At 34.1% G+C, this 20,141-nt stretch overlaps 1 protein-coding gene across 7 annotated transcripts in view; it reads left to right on the plus strand.

Annotated features, from left to right (window-relative positions):
* The window catches only part of PDS5B (PDS5 cohesin associated factor B), a 191,588-nt gene that overhangs the window by 136,396 nt on the left and 35,051 nt on the right, over positions 1-20,141 (plus strand). For all 7 annotated transcript variants that reach the window (XM_042950209.1, XM_042950293.1, XM_042949877.1 and 4 more), the window contains exons 20-22: positions 4,661-4,784; positions 7,433-7,591; positions 18,810-18,878. In XM_042950209.1, the coding sequence (XP_042806143.1) occupies positions 4,661-4,784; positions 7,433-7,591; positions 18,810-18,878 (352 nt within the window). The remainder of the gene's footprint in view (positions 1-4,660; positions 4,785-7,432; positions 7,592-18,809; positions 18,879-20,141) is intronic.

Below are 20,141 nucleotides of genomic sequence, written 5' to 3' on the forward strand. Positions count from 1 at the left end.
TTACTTAAAATGATTCTTTTTTGTGTAGTTACGCCACCAAATGGATACATACTTTTGTTCATTTGCTTTATTTTATTACTTTTTTTTAATGTTTATTTTTGAGAGAGAGAAAGAGTGAGGGGTGGGACAAGGCAGAGAGAGAGGGAGACATAGATTCGGAAGCAGGCCCAGGCTCGGAGCTTTCAGCACAGAGCCTGATGCAGGACTCAAACTGAAGGTAAGATCGTGACCTGAGCAAAAGTTGGACGCTTAACTGACTGAGCCACCCAGGTGCTCCTGTTTGTTTTATTTTATTTTTTTTTAAGTTTGCTCTTTTAAAATAAAATTTAAAAAATATCTTTTAATTTTAAGTAGGCTTCGTGTCCAACGTAGGGCTCGAACTCACAACCCTGAGTTGTATGCTCTACTGACTGAGCCAGCGAGGAGCTCCTAAAATTTAATTTAATTTTTAAGTTATTGAAATATTCACTGGTTTTGAAGAGAGTTCTGAAAGCAAAATATATTCCAAGAAGTCTAGCTTCAGTTTCTCATCTGTCTACCTATTCCTTTTTACCTTTAGATAAACTTGGGAAAAAAAAAAGTCCTCTATGCATGTCTATCTGGGTGTGTTTCAGTGTGTATATGTATGTGTACTCATATGCCCCCTTTGACAGATAAATGATAAAGTACGCTGTACACACTTTCCTCCACCTTGCTTTTGTCTTTTGATACATACTGATAGTTATTCCATATTTAAGTAGTTATTTTGTGCTTTTTATCAGAGTAAATGCATATATAATTTTGCTAGATTTTGCTACATTTCCCTCCATGGTGGCTATAACGTTTTGCATTCTCACCAGCAGTATACAAATGTACCTGATTCCCCACAGCCTTGTCAAGTCTGTGTTGTTATGATTGTGTCTCTTTTTCCTGGTCATCGTCCTTGTTCTGCAGTTATTGTCTGAGAGTAGCATAACCACTTCTACTTTCTACTTTTTTTTATATCAGTGTTTGCAAGTCATGTTGTTTGCCTTTTTTTTTTAACTTTAAATCTTTGTGGGACTTGATATTTAAAATGAGTTTCTTTTAAATATCCTACAGGTTAGTCTTTGTTTAGTTATATTTTTGTTGGTTTGTTTTGGTTTTGGTTGTTTTAATCCAGTTTGACAAACTGTCTTTTGGTTGGAATATTTAGACCATTATGGTTAATGTAATTATTGATATAGTTAGATTTAAGCTGCTATCTTTATTTTTGTTTTGTCTTTTCTCTGTTCTCCCTTCCCTCTATTTCTGCCCTCCTTGGGATTAACTGAGTATTTATTTTATTTTTAATTGTTTTTTAAAGTACTTAAATTCCAGGTAACATACAGTGTAATGTTAGTTTCAGGTCTGCAGTATACTGCTTCAGCACCTCCATGCAACAGTGCTCATCACCACAAGTGCACTCCTTAATCCCTGTCACCTTATTTAACCCATCAGTTTGTTCTCTATAGTTAGGAGTCTGTTTCTTGTTTCTTGGTTTGTCTCTCTCTTTTCTTCCTTTGCTCATTTGTTTTGTTTTGTTATCTTCACTACTGGAGATAATCTACATTCAAATAAAATTATATCACTTAATGTATATTATAAAAGCTTTGCAACAGTATATCTCCATGCCTTCCCCCTCTAAGCTTTTGTTGGCATATTTTGTTTCTGAATATGTTATAAATTCTACAATGTGTTGATATTTTTGCTCTAAACAGTTTGATAAGTCTTGGATTAACAGTGATAGATTTATTGGTACACACACATTTACCATTTCTGTCACTCTTCATTTTTTAGATATCTGTATTTTCATCTGCTATCATTTTTCTTCTAGAATAACTTTATTTCTTATCGTATAGTTCTGCTTGTAATTCATTATCTCAGCTTTTCTTTCTCTGAAAAAATCTTTATTTTGCCTTCATTCTTGAAAGGTATTTTTTCTCAGTAGAATTCTAGATTGGCAGTTTATTTTCATTTAGTACCTAAAAGATGTCACTGCATTATTTTCTGGATTGCATAGTTTTTGATGAAAAGTATTCCTCTGTATATATTGTTTTTGCATATGTAATGTGTATTTTTTTTCAGACTGTTTTTAGGATTTCTTTTCCTTATCACTGTTTTTACCAAATTGATAATGGCATGTCTTGGAATGATTTACTTTATGCTTCTTCTCCTTGCAGCTTATTGAGATTTGGGGGACTATGGGTCTTTTTCCCATCAGATTTGGAAAAATTGTGGCAACTATCTCTTCAGATATTTTTTTCTGTTCACCCCTCCTCACCTCTTTGTTTTCTAGGACTCCAGTTGCATGTATTTTTGACTACTTGATATTGTCTTACAGGTCACTGATGCTCTGTTCTTTTTTTTTTTTTTTTTTTTTTCCTGTCCTTGTTTCCCTCTGGTTTTATTTTGCATAGTTGCTATTGCTATGTCTTCAAGTTCACTGATGTTTTCTTCTGTAACATATAATCTACTTTTGATCCTATTGGTATATTTTTCATTACAGGTTTTGTATTTTTCATAGTAGTTGCATTTGGGTCTTCTTTATTTCATTTCTGTCCTCATGTTCATGTTTTCTTGGGCATATCGAGCATATTGATAACAGCTGTTTATGTCTTTGCTAATTCTGTCACCTGTGCCATTTCTGGGACTATTTCTATTGATGAATTTGTTTTCCTCGTTATGTATTACAAGGTCTTTCCACTGTGGCTGGTGGAGACCTGAATCACTAGCAGCCCCAGGTGCGTTAGGGAATTTCTTGGCTTATTGCTTTCCAGTGTTCTTTTCCTGGTCTCAGGTAGTTTTTTTCTTCCTCATGCATGGCACTGATTATTATTCAGTCAATGACTTGCGACACCCCTCTGTGGATCTCCAGAATTCAAGCTCTCTTGCTGTCTTTGTAGCTCACTCCTCTGTGGAACTCTGCCCTAGAAATTATAGCTGCTTCAACTCCCATCTCGGTCTCCCTCAACTCCATGCTACCACCAGATTCTTACTGGGTTACTTCTCCTTACATGGCAGTCTGGAGCCTTGCAGGCAGCAAGTGAGGATAGATGTAGGCCTCTTGTAGTTTATTTTCCATCTTTTAGGGATTACAGTCATATGCTGCCTGTTGTCCTGTGTCCAAAACCTTTAACATGTTTATCTGTTTTCTGCTTGTTTAAAGTAGGAGAGAATCCCATTTCAGATATGCCCTCATCATGTGAACTTTTAATTTGTATGTTTTTAATTGTTTGTAAATGAGTGAAAGTAAACGTCTTTTCACACATCTCTATCACACATAAATATCTACTCATTTTAATATTTATTTTTGGGAGGGAGGGAGGGAGAGAGAGAGAGAGAGACAGAGACAGAGACAGAGAGAGAGAGAACACACACGTGAGTTGGGGAGGGACCGAGAGAGGGAGACACAGAATCCAAAGCAGGCTCTAGGCTCTGAGCTGTCAGCACAGAGCCCGATGCGTGGTTCGAACTCTCTCAGATCATGATCTGACCTGAAGTCAGATGCTTAACTACTGAGCCACCCAGGTGCCCCTGTATATCTACTTTTGAAAAACTTTATTTTATGTCCAGCCCATTTGTCCATGATATTGCTTGTCGTTTCATTCTGTATTTGTAGACGATCCTTACATTAAGGATATTAACCCTTTGTGAAACAAAATGTAGAATTTCCCCTCAATTTATCACTTGTCTTTTTATTATATTTTACTGTTGGTGTCTTTTGTGATACTCTGTTACTGTTGATGAATTAATGTATCTATGAATTCTTAGTATTTGGGCCCTGGGTTGGTATTGAGCAAGGAGGTAGATTCAGAAGTTGCTTTCACTGTGAGATGTTTGAATAGTTGAGCTAAGAGATCTTGCTTTATTCATTATTCTTTCTAAGTTTTTGTGTTGTGTAATGATATGATACCTGAACCTTCTTCCAGCTACGTGACTTACTCCAGAACTCTGCTCAAATGTTACTTTATCTGCAGGGTCTTCTGTAACCACCCTCTTTCAAATTATAATACTCACACACCTCTCCCCACTCCCTATCCTGTCTTCTTTCTTTTCCTTTTTTTCCTCCACAGAAGTTATCCCAACTTGACGTAACACATATTTTGCTAATTTATGTATTGTTTGTCTTGTCCAAAATATGCTGGTAGCATGAAGGCAAGCATTTTGGGACTTCTAATAGTGCCCAGCACATAGTAAATACTTAGTTTGTATAGGTTTTATAATCCGATTTCCCGTTATGTAGGTTGGCCTGGTATAAAATGAAAAATGAATCAGAAGAAGAAAGGGACTTGAAAAAGTTTAGGTCCCATTATAGTGGTCTTATATGTTGTATAAGGTGGCAACAATTTAGCGGGAGTGATAGCTGTGAGAATAAAAGAGAAGAAGCTAATGGGAATGATATTAAGAAGAAATGGGTCGCCATCCATGTTTGTATTTAGAATTGTTAAGTAAAAAGAAAAAAACTCTTGTATTTGGACTGTATTTTTAATATAGATGTTTATGAAGCAGAATTAGAGACAGTTAAAAATGAGTTCAAGTAGATTTTTTTTGTTCTTACAAAACATTACTTGAAAAATACAAATGGTAAAGTATCTAGTGGAGTCTTGCTGATTTTTCTGGTTTACTGTTTTTCTTTAATTACATTTTTTGTTTTCTTTAGAGCTTTGCTTCCTGTTTTACATCACAAATCTAAAAAAGGACCCCCCCGTCAAGCCAAATATGCCATTCATTGTATCCATGCGATATTTTCTAGTAAAGAGACCCAGTTTGCACAGATATTTGAGGTAAAGAGAAAAAAAAATTTTTTTTGTTTCATATATTATAGTTAAAAAACACATATTAATGATTTTATAGAATGTTCACATTTGGAGATGCATCATTTTATAGTATGTTTTCAGGATTTGAATCAGTATAATCAATATTGATGAGTGGTTAAAATATGAAAATATCTGATTATTTAGATGTTTAGTACTAACTTAAATTCAGAAATCAAACAATTATATCGTAATTTTTGGTATTATACATTTAATATTAGGAAGCTTTTTCATTAATAAGTAACTATATATAAAATCATACTTAGTGATAATCAGTAATGATTATTCTGTCAGTTTATAGGTTTAAAAATTAGAGTTCTGTTTATGAGATACTGCTGAAGTTTGTGGAGTTTTGTCAATTCTAATTGGTAATATAAAGTACAAATAGATTTATACTTAGATAATCACTGACCTAATTTTATACAGATTAAATTGTTTTTTAAATACATATTTCATATTATTTTTTCTATTTTATTAAATAGAAATTACTATTTCCCTTTCTAAGCATTGCATTTTAATCTACTATAATCTGGGGCTATCTTTAGTATTCTTACTATATATTTAGCATTTTTACATAGTGCAGGAACCTTGAATGAAATCAAAGAAGTTTGGAAAGTATGCTGAAGCTACTTCACTATAAAAACTTTGACTTGTTATCCCTGTTTTGAAACATTTATGGTAACCTTTTCAAATCTTCATGTATAATGCTAAAGACCTGAACAAGGAAGAAAAGTAGTTGTCTTTATCAAACATTGTCTTTGCTGTATATAGCAAATAATTTATTTTTAATTTTGTGCCTTTTGGGGTGGAGGCATTTTTTGTAGTCTGTTTTTATATATGAGAATGACTTTAATGAATTCATGTTGATTTAGAAAGCTTTTGTTTTTCTTGATTAGTCTCCTTTCTTTTCCTTTCAATGGTGATAAGGAGCAAGATAACATTAGTAATAACTTGAATTTGTTATGTACTTTTATTTTCATTTTGATATTATATATCTGGTATTTTATTTATTTTTTTCTCTGATATTTTATTTTATCTTTACCATAACCTAACCTGTAATCCTTCTGCTATAATGTATAGGTTGGCTACCTTCTGAGAAAAGGTTTCATAGAGGTATCTGGCCTTTATGAGATTACTGTTAATCCAGGGTCTATTAATTTTGCTTTCTTAGAAATGATTTTATTACCTTATTTTGTAAAATTGTCACACTCATTATTGAAAAACCCGCATGATCAGATTTTCATTTATAATACAAAGAATCTGGCATTTTGGTGTACAATGGAAGTATTGAGGGAAGTCATCAAGAATAGCGAGAAGTAAACTCATTTAAATATACTTTTGGCCAAATGAAACCTTATATTGACCCGATATTTTAGGGGAATAACAGTTTAATATTGTTTTTCAAGCCTAGAATTCTTGGTGTTCAGCATGGGAGGACAGCATCAACTCTTTATTAAAAGTGTCACTGAAAATTTTAATAATCTGTTTACTTGTTTACAAATCAAAATATACAAAACAAATCCAAATAGTAAGTAGTAAAATAATAAGTTTTCTCCTCCATCTCAGCCCCGTATCCCCAGCTACCCACTTCTCATTCCCAGAGGCAACCAGTGTTACCAGTTTCTAATACACTTTTCTCAAGAGTATTTATTCATAATACACATAATACACACACACACACACACACACACACACACACACACACACACACACACAAAATCACACACATAGATTTTTGTCCCTTTCCCTCTCTGCTTATGCTAGTGATAGTCTACTATAGTCACTCTTGGGATTTCCCTATTTTAAAATTGTAACAAAACATTTTAGGTATTATCCTACATGGGTATACGAGGAGTCTCATTCTTTTGTCATGGCAAAATATGTATTAATGTTTGAGTTTTCTATCAGAATAATAGAAACAATTCTCTTAGTTGTGGCACTTAATAGTTGATGGTATAAAAATGCACAAAAATGCATGTGACTCTACATAATAAAGTTTATTTCTTGCTCCTGAAAAAATGTCCAGTTGGGTGTTTGGATTGCATTCTAATCAACAGTTTAGACACACAGACTTTTTTTGACAAATGGCTTCTCTTTTTAGTCCCGCTGGAACCTTGGTAGTAAGCCCGTCAGTGAGTAAAGAGAGAATATGGAGAAGATACGTTTCTCATACTTGCTTCAGTGCAGCGATTGCATACCTCACTTTTACCCCCAATCTGTTAATAACCAGTGCTTTTTCACATATTCTCATCTAACTGCAGAAGAAGCTGCCTGTGTAGCCGTGCAGGAAGTAGAACAGAAGTGGATATTGGTGAACACTGCCGGTCTCTAACATATTCATCTATGTGATCATAAAATATACAATACATAATATGATTCTCCCATGCTGAAATTTTTTTTACCTATTTCTAAAATATGACTTGGGCAAAACTGAAAATAATTAAATGTGATGCCTTTTAGATATCAATAGCCTATAGTGTAAATATAAGCTTGAGCTACTACTTACATCATGTATATGTATTGAAGCTTCTATAGGTTTTTTATTTGAGCATGAAATATGTGAATAGTTTATTTACATATTTATAGAGTTGAATATGTTTTCCTTTTCTCATTTTCAGCCTCTGCATAAGAGCCTAGATCCAAGCAACCTGGAACATCTCATAACACCATTGGTTACCATTGGGCATATTGCTCTCCTTGCACCTGATCAGTTTGCTGCTCCTTTGAAGTCTTTAGTAGCTACTTTCATTGTGAAAGATCTTCTCATGAATGATCGGGTAATTTATATTTTTTAGACCTGTGTTCCTCACATTGTTATCTTCTAAAAGTGAAATGTTGTAAATAACACTTCCATTTGGCTGCTTTCTTTGAGGTTTTCCTATCTTTTTAACATGCTGTTATCTCCAGTAGAACTAGAGGCATTGAAACATGTCTTTAGTTGAGCATATGCATGCAATCTGCAATACATTCCTTGATAAATACAAAATCTCATTTGATTTTCTTTCAGCTTTATAGTGGATTAATTTTTATAATGATATCTATTTTTGAAAATGTGAAGACTGACAAGCTAGGTCACATTATGGTTGTCATGACAATAGTTGTTTCTTTCCCTCCATACAGTAGAGAATTAAGAGCACTAGGAGAAAACATTAGGAAAGAAATAAGTGATTTTGTCTGTCTTCAGTTTGTGAGTATTTGGGGTAGGGCATGTTTGAGTCTGGGAGAATTGACTCCTTATAGTCATGTGGAGTTTTATGCATGTGTGTGCATATTTATGTATACACACACATATAAACATGCATGTGCAGACCCTTATGTAACCAGTTTTGTGGCTGCTGTGTGCTCAGCACTGTACTAGGTTCTTTGGAGAATTAAAAGAACTATAAGATAAAGTTTCTCCTCTTAAAATATAGTTATAAATCTTGCAGTGTGTAGCTATATTACTTACATGTTTCATATTCATCATTATCTTCTATTAATATACTTTAATATACTATTAATACTTTTAAACTGATTTATTATGGAAAAATAGTTTTGGGAGATAATAGTCAAGATAATTGTATGTATTAGATCTCTAATGATTTGTGGCTATTTAACTTTAGTTGACCAGAGCCCTGTAATTTGGAGACCAAAGGCCTGTGTTAATTACCATTGTCCCTGGCTGTGTTCTTCAGCTATGTCTCTCACTTTTCTTCTCCCTAAGTACAGTATTTCGTATGTTCTTTCGGTTCTGTATGCTAATCATGTGTTTCAAGTTTGATATCCTTACTTTGTTTTGTTTTCTTTAATGCAGAAATTTTGTTGAGATAAAAGTGCATACTTTTTAAGGGTGTGGTTCATTAAGGTTTCACAAAGTTAGCATTTTTGACCAGCTGACAATCCAGGCAAAGAAGTAGAAATTTACCAGACTCCCAAAGCCCCTGTGTCTTTTTCTTGTTGTTAACCTTCCCTTCTCCCTGAAGATAACCATAATCTTGACTTCTAACACCAAAGATTAGTTTTACCTGTTTTTGAACGTTTATAAATGGAATTATGTAGAGTAAATTTTTTATGCCTGACTTTTTCTTAACTCTATTACATTTGTTAGATGAATCCATCCTGGTGTATATAGCAATGGTTTGTTCATGTTTGTTGCTGTATAGTATTCCATTGTTTGTGTATGCCATGTATCTGCTCTGTTGATAAACATCTAAGTTACTTCTGGTGTTAAATGCATACCGCTATTACAAATACTCTTTTACATATCATTTTGTGCACTTATGTATGAATTTCTTTTTTAGTTGCTGTATCTTAGAGTATAAGTATGTATAAGTTGTTTTAGTAAAATTTGCCAAATTATTTTTCATTCTTTCTTTTTTGGCCAAATTGTTTTTCAAAATGATTACTTATACCAACTAATATTCTTATATATGCTGAATGAGGGTTCTAGTTGTACCATTTCCTTGACTCTACTAGATATGGCAGTCTTCAACATTTTAGCCATTTTTTGAAGTGTAATGAATGATATGCCCTTAGGCACATTTTCATATTTGTATTGACATTTTGGTTCTCCTCTTTCGTGAAGTGTCTGCTCAAGCATCTTCCACATTTTTCTATTAAATTGTCAGTCTCTTATATTCATTTGTAAGATTTCCTCATGTATCTTGTTGGCAATATGGTTAGCAAATCTCTTTTCCCACTTTGTAACATGCCTTTCACTCTCTTAATGGTGTTTTTTGATGAGAAGTTCTTAATTTTAACAGAACTCATTTTATTATTTTCTTTTTAGTACTTACCTTGTCTTTTTTGTCTACTCCAAGGTTGTGAACATATTCCCTGTATTATCTTCTAGAACAATGGTAATATACAAGCTTCTAGCCACATGTAGCTATATAAGTTTAAGTTTAAACTAAATATAATTGTAAATCTAGTCACACATTTCAAGTGCTCACTAGCCACATACTGCTAGTGTTGAACAGCCCAGAACATTTCTGCCATCTCAAAGTTCTGTTAGACAGTGTTGCTCTAGAAGCTTTATTTATTTAACTTACACATTACACTCTGAAGTCTACTTGGGATTGATTTTTATATATGGTATATGATTACTATCAAGATTCATTTTCTTTATTTCCATCTGACTCAACTCACATTTATTGAAAAGACTGTCTTCCTTGCTGCATTTAAAAAAAAAATTGAGATGAAATTCACATAATGTAAAATTAGCTGTTTTAAAGTATTCAATTCAGTCACATTTTATTTAGTACATTGACAATTTTGTGTGACCGCCACTTCTGTCTAGTTCCAGATCATTTTCATTAAGCAGTCACACCACATTTCCCCAGCCCTGGGCAACCACCAGTCTCCGGTCTGTCTTAATGGATTTAACTGTTGTGAATATTTCCTATAAATGGAATCCTGCAATATGTGACTTCTTGTGTTTTTCTTCTGTCACTTAGCATAATCTTTTTCAGGTTCATGTTGTAGCATACATCAGTACTTCATTCCATTTTATGGCTGAATAATATTCTGCTGTATGTATTTATCACAATTTGTTTATCCATTTATTCAGTGATGGACATTTGGGTTATTCCCACCTTTTGAATATTGTGAAAAGTGCTGCTATGAATTTTATGGCTGGGTATTTGTTTGAGTACCTGTGTTTAGTTCTTTGGGTATATTCCTAGGTATATACCTTTGCTAGATTATATGGTGATTCTGTGTTTAACTTTTTTATTTATTTTAGAGAGTGCTCAAGATGGGGAGAGAGGCAAAGGGGGAAGAGAGAAAGAGAAAATGAGAATCTTTGGCAGGCCCATGCTCAGTGCAGAGCCTGACACCAGGCTCAATCCTATAACCCTGAGATCATGACCTGAGCTGAAATAAAGAGTTGGGCTCTCAATTGCCTGAGCCACCTAGGTGCCCCAGTGTTTAGCTTTTTGAGAAACTGACAAACTATTTTCCACAGAGGCTACACCAATTTACCTTCCCGCCAGCAGTGTATGAAACTTCCAGTTTTCTCCACATCCTCGCCAACTTCCTGTTTTCTGTTAATTTGATTATAGCCATCCTAACGGGTGTGAAGTGGCATCTCACTGTGGTTTTGATTTGCATTTCTCTAATGATATTGAGCATCTTTTGACGTACTTATTAGCCATTTGTGTATCTTTTGGAGCAAAGACTGTATGTGTCTTTTGCCCATTTTTTTAGGGCTCTTTGTTGAGTAGTGAAAGTTCTTTATACTTTCTAGACACAATTCTCTTGTCAGATCCATGGTTTGCAAATATTTTCTCCCATTCTGTAGGTTGTCTTTTAAGTTGTCCTTTAATTTTTTAATTGAGATATAATTGATATGTAACATATTATTTAGATGTGTGCAGTGTAATGATTCAGTATTTTATATACTTTGAAATGATCACCACAAAAAGCCTAGTTAATATCCATCCCACACAGTTACATTTTTCCCACCCTGTGGGAACTTTTAAGATCTTGGCAGCTTATCAAATATACACTATATGGCATTACTAACTGTAGTTACCAGGCTGTACATCACGTTCCATGACTTATTTATTTTATAACTGTAAGTTTGTGCCTTTGACCCCATTCAGCCATTTTGCCCACCTACCCCTTCCTTTGTCAGCTATCAGTCTATTCCATGTATCTTTGATATTAGCCAGTCTGATAAGTGCGAGGTTATATCTCATTCTGGTTTTGATTTGCATTTCGTTGATGATTAGGGACACTGAGCATCTTCTCATGTGCCCTCTGTATGTTTTCTTTGGAGATATTATCTATTCAAGTCCTCTGCCCATTATTTAATTGGGTTGTGTTTTTGATACTAAGTTGTGTAAATTCTTTATATATTTTGGATATTAGCCCCTTATCTGATGTATGATTTGCAAGTATCTTCTCCCATTCAGTAGGTTGCCTTTTCTTTTTGTTGGCAATTTCTTTTTTTGTGCAAAAGATACTTAGTTTGGTATAGTCCCGTTTGTTTATTTTAGTGTTTGTTCCCCTTGCCTGGGGAGACTCTTGCAAAAAGTTACTGCTGAGACAAATGTCAAAGAGCTTACTGCCTGTGTTTTCTAGGAGTTTTATGATTTCAGGTCTTTTATTTAAACTTTTTCCCTTTTGAATTTGTTTTTATATGTGGCATAAGATAGCATGTAGCTGTCCAGTTTTCCCAACACTCTTTATTGAAGAGACTGTCCTTTTCCCGTTGTATATTCTTGTGTCCTGTGTCATAGATTGTGTGTGTGTGTGTGTGTGTGTGTGTGTGTACACACACACACACACACACACACACACACACACACAGGTTTACATCTGGGCTCTCTCTTCTGTTGATCTCTTTGTCTGTTTTCATGCCAGTACCATGCTGTTTTGATTACTATAGCTTAGTATAGCTTGAAATCAAGGAGCATGGTGCTTCCAGTTTTGTTGTTCTTTCTCAAGATTGCTTTGACGAGTTTTGATATCTAGTAACATAAGTCCTCCAAATGTCTTTAATGACAACTGCTGCTGTTGCTACTGCTACTACTGCTGCTTCCTTATTGTCATCAGTAGCTTTTTCAAGATTGTTTTGGCTGTTGTTAGCCTTTTGCATTTCTATCTAAATTTTAGAATCAGCTTGTCAGTTCTCCCTATACTTCACCCTAACTGGCTGGAATTTTGATAGGTATTATGTTGAGTTATAAATTTTATTCATCATCATTTTAATACCACTTTTCATTCAGTGAACATGGATTTATAATCTGAGCTTTCTATTTCACGAAGATGGTATATGTCTTAGTCTTCAATTTCCCTGGATAAGGTTTCTTAAATTTTTGTGTGGATGTCTTATCTTTCTTAACTTTGTTCCTAGGCATTTTATGTTATTTGATGCTATTGTAGATAATATGCTTTTTAATATTTACCTGCTAACTGTATATTGTTGGGATATGGATGTAAAGTTTCTTCTCTTTTATATTGACTTTTATCCTAGGGTCTTGTTAAAGGCAGTTTGTAATTCTACCAGTTAGTTTTTGCATTTGTGGGGTTTTCTCTTTTCACAGTCATGTCATTTGTTCATCGAGACAGCTTTAATTTTTTCTTTTCCATTCTTAATGCTCTTTATTTTTCTTCCTCATGCCTTGGCCAGGACCTTCAAAACAATAGAAGTGGTGATAGTTGACATTTTTATCTTCTTCTCAGTCTTAGAGAGGAAGATGGACTATTGGTAATCAGTAGAGGACTTGAAAACTTCATCTAAATGACATAACTAGGACACTACAGTGAATCTCGTCCTGGCATATATTCTTTCAAGTTCGTCTTTTATTTAGAGTAGTCTGTTTATATGTAATGTAAATAGTGATTTGGGTTAATTTGCCATCTAATTTTTATCTTAAGTTTGTTCTGTCATTTCCGTATTCATTTTACTCTTCTTTCTTTCCTTGTTTTTGATCAAATATTTTTATTCTGTTTTCCCCTTTACTGACTTGTTTTTTACATTTTCCTCTTCTTTTAGTAGTTGCCCTAGAGATTACAACATTCTTCCTTGACTCACTGAAGGCCAGTATTAATGAGTCTGTTTTAAACTTTCAGGACAATAGGTTCAGTATTCTTAAGAACTTTAGCATACTTTAATTCCCTTCATTGCCTGATGCTTTTTGTGCTCTTGTACACATAGGACCATTACTGTTGTGATTTTATACAGTTAATATTTATTTAGATTTACAACATATTTTTCCTGTTTTCTTGTTTTTCATTCCTTTTTATGTGATGATTTTCTTCCTACTTAAAGAATTAAAGTAGTATTTCTTTTAGTGTGGATTATTGTGAATTCAGTCTCTTGGGTTTTATTTGTCTGAAAATGTCTTTTTGCCTTGATTTTTTTAAAGGATATTTCCTCCAGGTTTAGAATTCTACACAGGTATGTTTTCTCCCCTTACCATCATCTTCCATTTTCTTACCTTTTCTCTTGAAATCAGCTGATGGCCTTGTTCCTTTGAAGATTTTCTTTTTGCTTTGAATGCTTTTAATTTTTTCTATTTTGCATTGGTTTGCAGTTTCACTACGGTGTGTCTGGATGTGCTTTTCTTTATATTTATCTTATTTGGAGCTTGTAGGTCTTCTTGAATGTTTAGCTTTGATGTCTTGCATAAATTCTAAAAAAATTGTTTCATATTCTCTTTCCTCTCTTACTGTAGTTCTAATCATGCACTGTAAACATACAATTTATTTTACTGTGATATAGTTTTTTTGACACCTTCATATACTTTTCTCCCTGTTGATGCTTCAGTTTTGTTTTCTTCTGACCTGCTCTTCAGATTTGTTTAATCTGTGTTAAGCCCATGCACTGAATTCTTAATTGCATTTATTTTATATTTCAATTTTATAATTTATTTGTAGCTTTAAAAAAATTTTTTTAAGTTTTTTTTTTTAGATGTTTATTTTTGGGAAACAGAGTACAAGCGGGGCAGGGTCAGAGAGAGACAGAGACACCAAATCCGAAACAGGCTCCAGACTCTGAGCTGTCAGCACAGAGCCCAACATAGGGCTCGAACTCATGAGACATGAGATCATGACCTGAGCGGAAGTCAGCCACTTAACCCACTGAGCCACCCAGGTGCCCCCCTGTAGTTTTTAGTATAGCTTTTAGTTCCCTGTCAGAATTCTCTATCTTGTCATTTAATTATTGAACTTCTTTAATTATGTTAATGTTGACATCAGCCTTAATTTCTACATCACCTGTGGCTCTTTTTGTCTTACCTGTTTTTTTTTTTTTTTTCTCTTTTTGGTAAAAACTTGTCCTATACACATTTTTTTAAAATATGTATTTTGAGAGGTGGGGAGGGGCATAGAGAGAGGGGGACAGAGGATCCAAAGCAGAGAGCCTGATGTGAGGCTCAAACTCCCAAACTGTGAGATCGTGACCTGAGCCAAAGTTGGACACTCAACCTACTGAGCCACCCAGGTGCCCTGTACACGTTATTTTTGATTGAGTGGTAGATTTTGTGTGTGAAAAATGTTACAGATAATTTGAGGCTCTGAATAATTTTGTAATTCTTCTGAAGAGGATTTATTTTTCCTTCTGATAGGTAGTTGAGCTGTTGTCAGATCACGTTGGTCCAGTCAAGGATGCACTGTTTGGAAGCTAGACTTCAGTTTCTGACAGGCTGATTCTTTTTCTGATCACCTTTAGGTGTAGGGTGTATTTGTTAGGGATCCATCTAGATGTCCAGCATGTTTTATAGGGACTCTGTTCTTTATTGGGCCCAGAATTCCAGTTTTTTTCCTTTCCACCTCTGTGACAGTGATGAAAACATTGCTTAATTGTCAGTTTCTTTCCCTTTTAGAATCAGTTATCAGTTTTTATGAGAAAAGCAATCCTAGGGCCAGACTCAAATCTCTTGATTTCTCTCTTCTTTTGAAACTTTATCCTCAAATTTTCACTGCTTTGGTAGCTCTTTTATCACCTTAAAACTGATTTTTTTTAAAAAAAAGATCTGTTATCTAACCTTTCTGTTTGTTCCAAGGAAGATAGGTTCAAAAAGTCTAATCAGCTTTTGTCAGAAACAGAACTTTCACCTTTTTTAACCCATTCATTTGTCTTATTTTAATGTTATTTTTGATCTGTATATATTTAACATTTCTGTAACTTGTTTTATAATAATACAGTGAACACTTATGTATTGTTAGCTCCTGGTTTATTACTCTCCAGACCTTTCCTTCTGTGTCTTCTCTGTCCCAGGTAACCACTGTGTTGAATTGGGATCTATTATTCCCCAACTAAAACAAAACACTTTACCACATGTATATCTCTAAAATACTTGTTTAGTTTTGCTTATTCCTTTTTTTTTTTTTTAATGTTAGTTTATTTTGAGAGAGAGAGCCAATGCACAAGCCTGGGAGAGGCAGAGAGAGAGGGAAAGAGAGAATCCCAGGCAGGCTCTACACTGTCAGCATGGAGCCCAACGTGGGGCTCAATCCGTATGTTTGAGTTATACCATATATATTCTTGGCTGATTTGCTTTTGTCATTACACATTTGTTTCTTCATATAATCCTTGTTATTATATCTGGCTGTACTTCATTCATTACTCTGCATTATAATATCAGTGTGTGAAATCACTTACATGTATTCTCTTAGTGGACATTTGGAATATTTCCATTTCTTTCCTCTCTGAAACAGTGCCCCTATGAATGTTCTTATAGAGGCCACCTGTTGCATATGAGCAAGAATTTCTCTAGGTTATCGTTAAACAAGTGAAATTGATGAATCACAGTGTATACACACATTTAACTTTCATTCCCAAATTATTTTTCAAAATCAGTGTTAAAACTTATTTTTTATTAGCAGTATATATACCCAGGATTGTCAGATCTTTTCACTTTTGCCCATTTATTAGTTAGAAAATACATTAAGACTCATTCTGGTCTTAATTTGCATTTCCCTGGTTGTTGATTAAGTTTTTATGTCTAGTTACTATTTACGTTGCCTCTTTCTGAAATTCCTTTTGAGGTCTTTTGCCTTTTTTTCTGAGCTTTTTGTCTTTTATAAGTAATCTTAACACACATTAATGCTTTTCTGGGTATATGTTGCAATATCTTGATAATAAATGCATAAAATCTCATTTATGGTGTGTCTTTACTCCCTTTGTGTGGTGTCTTTTGAACAAAAATTATCAATTTTAATGTAGCTAAATTTATTCCTTTCTTTTGTAGTTAGTGCTTTTTACATCTTTAAGAAAGCCTTCCCTACTCTAGTGTTACAAAAATAGTCTCCCATATGTTCTAAAAGTTTTAAGGTTTTCTTTTCACATTAAAAAAATTTAATCCATCTGGAATTAATTCATTTGTTTGTATGCTGTGACTTTAAGGATTTCATTTCTTTTTTCTTCCATTAGGGCAACCAAATTTCCCATCATAAATTATTGAGTATTCTTTCCTTCTTCCAGTCCTCTGCGTTGTACCACTTATATTGTTTATACCCTCTGTTCTTTACGGATGCTTTGTTGGCTCATCTACAGGGTGTCTTTCCTTAAAGTTTTGTAATTTTCTTTGTAAATAAAATTTTAAAAATTTTCTTGTAAAACTTGGTTAGGTACTTTGATTTTTTAAGTTATGTATTATATTCGTGGTTGATTTGGAGAATTATTTTATAGGTTGAGTCTTTTGTTCATTTTTCTTGCTAAATAAACTCTTTTCTCCTTATTTTTAATTTTTTCTGAAGAATGCCAGTCTTGATTATTAGAAGTGAGAAAATTTCTAATCCTTAAATATTTTATCGCTCTACTAATTTCCTTATATTTCTATATGTGTTTCCTCTGCTTACCATTTTTCATCTCCACTTCATATATCAGGTTTTGAAAGTGATATAGTCAAGTCTTCTGTGGTGATGACATTTTCTATCTTTTACTCTTTTTTTTAAATCATTTTTGTTTTGATTTATTTTGATATTCTGCTAGTTGTACAGATGTTCATGAATTTTATATCTTGCTGTGTTATAAGATTTAAAAAGCACATCAGTATCCTATTTACACCAGTGTCCCAATCAAATCCATATCCCATTTCATGCCTTTGATCTTGACTGATACATTTTTTCATCTTGTTAGTTGTACATTTACTCTGTCATTGATTTTATTGCATCTGTTTTGGATTTATATTATTTTGAACCATCTGAGAGTCTGTTGGTTTTATTTATAACTTTTTCTATTTTGTAATATATACTGATTGACTTTTTCTTATGAATTAAATATTTTAGTAGAATATATATTTGAATAATTCTTTCAAAATGGTGTATAACTTGGAAACTTTCTCTGTGTCTTAGCTTGCTGAAAATATATTTTCCCTTATTCTTGAGTACTGGTATCCTATGTTTCAGGGCACTTGGCTGCAGAAAATTCAGAAAATTGTTTTTTGGCATCTAGTCTCGGCAGCTGAGAAATCTCAACTTGATCTGATTCTCACTTGTTTTTTGGAAGGTTTCCCCATGGAATCTTTGGGATCTTTTTGATATTCTTAGTTCAGAAATTTCATCAGAACATTTCTAATGTGATTGCTTTTTCATTATTTCCACTTTATACTTTGAAGGCATTTCTCAACTGAAGTGAGCCGAAAGCTGCATGTGTTTGACAGGTTTGCCTTCTGGATGTTGGGACCACCTGTCCTGTTGCCCAAGAGTTACCTGAGCTGCCATTTGAGTTCTGTTTCTGAGTCTGCCTCTGGAAATCACTCCTGTCATCTGGCAGCATACTGGATCTCTAGTATTCCAAGATTGGGTTCAGCTCTCTTGTCATCTTACCTTAGTTCCCTGGCTGCCACTGTAAATTCACACGTATTGCAACGCCTGTGCTTTGTCATCTCAGGATTGTTCTGTGATTGTGCTTAAAAAAACAAAAACAAAACAAAAAAACACCCAAACTTTTTTGGAGGATATTTCCTTCTGTGCTTTTATGGAGACGGAAACCTTCTAGCTCTGTTCATTTTTTTACTGTATATTTTTTGTTTTTTAATTTTCTAAGGTTCTGGCCTTCTCCTTGGCCCTTTTTGGTTCCCAGCCCTGCTGTGTATCTATTGCCATTTTGGTGGGATTTAGGTAGGAAGATATTAATGCATGTTTTTTTCTTACTTAGAGTCAACTGCAAGCCTTCCTAATTTTTCTTCTCAAAATTTTTTGTATATATCTTACCCCTTGTTTAAGAACTGCTTTTTGGCTCTGTTGAGTTTGATCCTAGTCTGTGCCAACTGCCTTAAATAGTTGAATCATTAGTCTCAAAGGGCTAAGTAAGGAAGCATATGTTTAAGTGGTTAAAGTTGGTCGTTCCTCACACTTATAAAGCATCAACTGCTGATGGATGTGTAAGTGCTATATGTGGGTGCTAGTGAAGATAAGTCAACCTTTTTGAGAAATAGATGAGGTAGGTTAGTCATCTATAATGACTATCACTGCAGAAGATAAAGACTTCATTCATTCACTGAGTATTAATTAAACATGAAAATTCTTATTTATGTTTTAATGTCCTTCATTTTTGTTTAGCTCCCAGGAAAAAAGACAACTAAGCTTTGGGTTCCAGATGAAGAAGTTTCTCCTGAGACAATGGTCAAAGTGAGTGATATACATAGACCTTTTTATTTTAATACATATTCACTAGATTGTATTATCATTATAGGTATTAAAATTCCTGTTATAAAGGTATGGCTGTTAAAATCATCCAAGTGTTTATATTTATTATATGACATTATCCCATCTGCTTTTATAAAATAATTTTTTTTTTATGTTTATTTATTTTTGAGAGAGACAGATACAGAATATGACTGGGTTAGGGGCAGAGAGAGAGGGAGACACAGAATCCGAAGCAGGGTCCAGGCTCTGAGCTGTCAGCGCAGAGCTCAACGCGGGGCTCAAACTCATGAGCTGTGAGATCATGACCCGAGCCGAAGCTGGACGCTCAACCGACTGAGCCACCCAGGCGCCCTCCATCTGCTTTGAGAGTAAAGAGCAGTAATGAAAACCTGAGGCCTCGTGGACAACTGCACATAGTCTAATGTGAAAAGAAAAAAAAAAGTGTTTAAAACTGTCTCCATGTTGCTGCTTAGAAAAGACCATGCTGGTTTTCTCATGTACATTCTCCTATTCAGTAAAGATGGTCATCCAGGAGAAGACTGTTCACCTTTTCTATGAGATTTGATAAAACTTTTTATTTTGATTTAAAAAACAATTCAACCCATTGTTCCTTGAAGTAGGAGTAATACATAAAAGATTATTCATCACTAGTGTAGAGAGTATTTATTAAAAGGATCTACAGTCTGTAATGTAGACCACATCTCATTCCACTGCCAGGAAAAAATATATTAGATACTGTTTTTCTAGTTGTAGTTTCATATAAATCTGTTCGTGTTGTGTGTGTATGTGTGTACTAGTTTATATTTTATATTAGGAACTATTTTCTCACGTTATTCCAGCTTCAGATTTTGATGCTGTTTCTGCAGCTGGTGGAATGATGCTTGGTGCTCTTAGTTCCAGTATAAACCTGTTTTCTCAGCATTGGTCTCAAGCAGCAGTTTTGTGTAGTCAGGCAGCACTGGACTAGAAGGCAGGTGACCTGCACTTAAGTTCATGCTTAACAAATGCCCTAGGAGAGGGATCTGAAAAGTTTCTGCCATATACCATTGTTCTAGACCCACTTAGCTCCTGAGCCATAGATCTGTAAAAAACTAAGATAATAAGTGAAAACGAGGTAATATGCACCTCTTCAAAAAGGGTTGTTGGAAACATTAAAGGCAGTAACATATTTTAAAGTACTTAAGTACTTCATAATTATAAAATGTAGCACAAAAGATGGAATATAATTTGTAGTTGGGAACTTAA

Source organism: Panthera leo, chromosome A1 (genome assembly GCF_018350215.1).
Source record: "Panthera leo isolate Ple1 chromosome A1, P.leo_Ple1_pat1.1, whole genome shotgun sequence".
Lineage (NCBI taxonomy): Eukaryota > Metazoa > Chordata > Mammalia > Carnivora > Felidae > Panthera > Panthera leo.